The 4518-nt window shown below is 70.6% G+C and overlaps 1 protein-coding gene across 1 annotated transcript in view; it reads right to left on the reverse strand.

The window, feature by feature from the left end:
- Nucleotides 1–2099: 2099 nt before the first annotated feature.
- The window catches only part of EMIHUDRAFT_239008 (hypothetical protein), a gene marked incomplete at both ends in the record, with an annotated part of 3508 nt that continues 1089 nt past the window's right edge, over nucleotides 2100–4518 (reverse strand). Inside the window, 4 exons of the mRNA XM_005776232.1 lie at nucleotides 2100–2129; nucleotides 2291–2545; nucleotides 2603–3006; nucleotides 3203–3255. Of these exons, the coding sequence (XP_005776289.1) occupies nucleotides 2100–2129; nucleotides 2291–2545; nucleotides 2603–3006; nucleotides 3203–3255 (742 nt within the window). The remainder of the gene's footprint in view (nucleotides 2130–2290; nucleotides 2546–2602; nucleotides 3007–3202; nucleotides 3256–4518) is intronic.

Genomic DNA, 4518 nt, shown 5'->3' on the forward strand with positions numbered 1-4518 from the left:
GCCGCGGCGAGACCAATCCGGCGTCACCGCCGTCAAGGGGTCGCCGCCCGCGATGGCGACCGCCATCTCGACCGCCATGCTCGCAAACACGGGCTTCGACAAGCGCGCGCTGCTGCACGGCCGCAACGCCAAGCCGCTCCCCGAGGAGGTGGACGTCGTGGTGATCGGCGCCGGCCTGCTCGGCCTCATGGCGGCCGCGCGCCTCAAGAAGAACGGCCACAAGGTCGCCGTGCTCGAGCAGCGCTCCATCGTCGGCGGGATCTGGTCCATGTACGCCAACTCGACGTCGCAGGTCAACTCGTCCGAGGGCGGCTACAACATCAAGGACTTGCTGCCCGAGGGGAGCCCGCGCAAGGCGGCGGACAACCGCGACCACTCGACCGCGGCCGAGATCCTCAAGGACATCGCCGCCCTCGGCGACTCGCTCGCCGACGTCATCTACACGCGCGTGAGCGTCGCAAAGGTGCTCGGCACCAACGGCGACTACACGACCGTCGTCTCGGACCTCAACGGGCGCGGCGGCGAGGGCGTCGCCGCCGTCGTCCGCTCGACCGGCGTCGTGCTCGCCATCAACGACCGCGTCGGCCTGCCGCGCCCGCTGCGCGTGCCAGGCATGAACCGCTTCAGCGGCGTCATGGCGGACGGCACCTCGGACGCGCTGTCCGGCGTCTCGTGGCAGGGCAAGCGCGTCGTCGTCTTCGGCATGGGCGCCTTCGCCGTCGAGAACGTGCGCACGGCGCTCGAGTCCGGCGCCTCGCACGTGACCGTCGTCGCGCGCCGCCTCGGCACCATCTGCCCAAAGATGATCGACTACCTCAACTTCGTCAAGCCGTGGGACGAGCAGTACCGCCACGACCCGCTCACAAACATCAAGCAGATGAAGTGCTGGCGCGACTGCTACATCAAGTCGGGCGCGGTGGCGCCCGAGGTGTGGCCCGGCAAGGTGAAGCACGACGGCCACACCATCAGCGTGAGCGACATCTGGTTCGTCGCCCACCACCTCGGCAAGATGTGCACCAAGGTGGGCACGCTCGAGTCGATGGTCGAGGGCGGCTGCGTCCTCTCGGATGGCTCCTTCCTCCCGGCCGACATCGTGCGCCCTCCCCTTGCCCCTTCGCCCGCCGACGCCGCTGCGGGCTCCGCCCCATCCTCGCACCCTCACCGCCGCCGCCGCCGCCGCCCACGCCGCGCAGGTGGTTGGCTGCATCGGCTTCACGCGCAACACGACCTTTTGCGAGCAGCTCACCGGCCGGACCGAGGTGATGCACTCAAACTACCTCGACAAGAACATGATGTACCTCGCCGACGCCGAGATCGACGAGACGGCCTTCAACTCCTTCTTCGGCTCCTCTGTGCTCGAGTACGCAAAGTTCTACACAAACACCTACGTCCAGGCCTTCGAGCGGCCCGACGCGCTCGGCTCCATCCTGTGGGGGGCCGCCGTGAAGCGCACGCCCGTCTCGCTGCGCAAGTGGACGCAGTACATCGCCGTCGCTCAGGAGCTCATCGAGAAGGACACCACCATGCGCGGCCTCGCGGCCGACCAGGTCCGCGAGCGGACAAAGCACTTTTACCGCACCATGTCGCCCGAGGCCTTCCTCGAGGCGTGCGAGCGCCGCGCTGCCGCTGCCAGCCACGCCGCGTTTTCACACTTTGGCCCTGGCTCGCATAGGTCAACCGCCTCGAGTGGGAGGAGCTGCACGAGCGGCTCAACGGCAGCCCGGTCAGCAAGGACAAGCAGCTCCCCTACCTCTTCGGCGCGGCGCCCACGTGGTGCGCGCCGCCGAGCGAGGTGCTGGGGTAGAGGCCTATTTGAGGGCGGGGGGCGTGCTTTCGGCGCAAAGCTTCCCCCCCGCACGGGTCGGAGAGGGGACGATGTGTTCTCGAACACGGGAGGGAGGGACTTGGGAGACATCGACAGTTGGACTTTTTACTTTTGTCTGTGTGCGCTATTTCGTGTTTGACTTTCGCGGTGTCACCGACTCACGGTGATGGCTCGCTCTACAGACCACACTCGTGACGCCAGTCAAAGAGATTGTCAAAGGTTGAGTACACGTACACGGACGTACTAAGCTCAAGGAACACACCCTCGCCGCTCATCATGCGTGATTTTTAGTTGGGATGGTGACCTCATCGCGTCACACGGCATGATCAGCGCAAGCCGCCAGCGCTGCACCGAACGAAAGGCGCCTCTGGGCAGCTCGAACCTGCGGAGACGGGACAACTGTGAGCCGAAGTTCTTGCCGGATGTGCTACGTGCACAAGCCGGGAGACGGGGCAAGCCACAGACCTGCGAAGCCGCGGCCATCTCAAACTGCAGCGCGCACGCGCTCGCCTGCTCGTCCGCGAGCGCAGAGTGGACGGCGCAAAACTCGCGTTTCAAGCGTGCGCGCTCTCGGTCGAGGTCAGCGCGCAGCGCCGCGGACACCTCCCCCTCGGCAGCGGCGGCGAGCGCCGCCACAGAGAGACGCGAGCGGAGGGTGCGTGCCTCGGCCTCGCCGGCCGCCTGCGCCTCCTCCGCCGCCGCGAGCTCGGAGAGTAGCGCCTGCGCAAGGCATCCCAACACTGAGCACGCCTCCAGCCCTCAATCCCCGCATCTCACATCAGATGCTGCCGTGATGGAAGCTGCGCCACGCAACCGCTCCTCGGCCGCCTCTACCGCCACCCCAAGCAGCTGCGCCGCCGCCGCCTCGATCACCTCCCACAACGCCTCCATCCCTCGCTCGGAGACGGCAGCGCTCGAGACCGTCGACGCCGGTACTTCCCTCAGCTTTCGAAGCCCCGCCGACGCAGCGGCATCGAGGCCTGGCGTGCCTCGCCCTGGAAGCCAACCATTGCGAGCCTGACCATTGCTACCACTGGAGCCCTCGTCCCAAAGGGCGGCGTTTGCAGCTGCCGCCGCCGCCATCCGGCCCGCGAGCTCCCACCCTCGGGTCGCAACCTCCTCGAGCCGCCGCCTCGCGTCCTCCCCCTCCCGCCTGGCCAGCTCAGTCAGCCGCTCGGCGCCTGAGAGGAAGCGCCAGGAGGCTCTGGGAGCGGAGAGCTATACAGGGCTAGCAGGGGTGGGGGTGGGGGGGCGAGCCTTCAGCAGACGCTTCTAGGGCCTGTTGAAGCGCCCGCCGCTCCGACCCCTCCGTGGCTGCCTGCGCGCTGCGAATGCGCCAGGCTGCCTCCGCCCCGTCCGCCGCGGCAGAGAGGCGACTCAGCTCGGCGCCGCGCCTCTCGCAGAGCGCCTCTGCGGCCGACGCCTTTGCGCTGCTCCGCGAGAGAGCGCCACGCAGCTCGAGCGCCTCGGCCGACGCCGCCTCCCACGCCGCCTCCGCCATACGCACCTCGCAGCGCCAAGCTGTGTCTCGTGCCGCCTCCACCGCCGCCTCCGCCTCTGCGCCACCCTCCGCCCTCTGCTCGCCACCCGCCGCTGCCGCGGTCACAACCACCCACTCATCAGCCGCCGTCGCCGGCAGCAACCTGCCTCCCGCCGCCAAAGCGCTAGCTCGGGACGCCTCTCGTGCCGCAGCAGCTTCCGCCGCCGCCGCGCGCCCCTCAGCGGCCGAAGCTCGGCGCGTCGCCGACTCCACCGCCGCCGTGAGCGAAGCCACACGCCGCTCAAACGCGAAGCGAGCCGCCACTTCCTTCTCCGCCCGCACCGCCGCCGCCTCGCCGGCCGTCGTGGCGCGTCTCAGCTGCTCCAGTCTCTTCTCCGCCGCCGCTTCTGCCGCCTCGCGCGCCAAGTCCGCCGCGAGCTCATCCGACCTGGCCCGCGCCACTGCCTCCGCCGCCTCCGTCTCTCTAGTCGCCAACGCCGCCGCCGCCTCCGCCGCCGCCGCCGCCGCCGCCTCCTCTGCGACCGCCAGCGCCGCCGCCGCCGCCTCCGCCGCCGCCTCCGCCTCCTCCACCTTCTTCGCCCACCTCGCCGCCTCCGCCTGATGCTCCTGCCCCTTCTCCGCCGCCTCGGCCTCCGCCGCAGCGACCGCGGTGGCGGCAGCCTCCGACTCCCGCCGCCGAAGCGACTCGGCCGCGGTGAGCCGCGTCTCCGCATCGCGAAGCGCAGTGTCGGCTTCAACCGCTGCGGCTGCCGCCGCCAGCTCTCTCTCTCTCACCTCCTCCGCCGCCACGGCCGCCTCTGCGGCGGCCGCCTCCGACGCTGCGCGGTCGCGGGATGCAGACGCCTCGGCGGCCGCTGCCCGAGCCTCGGCGGCGGCGGAGTCGGCAGCCGCCGCCAGCGCGACCTCCCTCGCCTCCGCTGCGGCGGCCTCTGCCGCCTGCGTCGCCCGAGCCGCAGCCGCGAGCTGTGCATTGCACCTGCGGCCCGGTCCGCGAGAAGTGAGCGCTCTCGGCGCCGCCGTGAGGCACCGAAGCCTCGGCAGGGCCGACGCTGGGCAATCCGACCGTCGCGAGGGGAGAGGGGCGAGAGGGCGAGGGGAGAGGGGCGAGAGGGCGAGGGGAGAGGGGCGCGAGGGCGAGGGGAGAGGGGCGAGAGGGCGAGGGGAGAGGAGCGAGCACCGTGCCACGAGCGCG

Source organism: Emiliania huxleyi (genome assembly GCF_000372725.1).
Source record: "Emiliania huxleyi CCMP1516 unplaced genomic scaffold EMIHUscaffold_280, whole genome shotgun sequence".
NCBI classification, from domain to species: domain Eukaryota; phylum Haptophyta; order Isochrysidales; family Noelaerhabdaceae; genus Emiliania; species Emiliania huxleyi.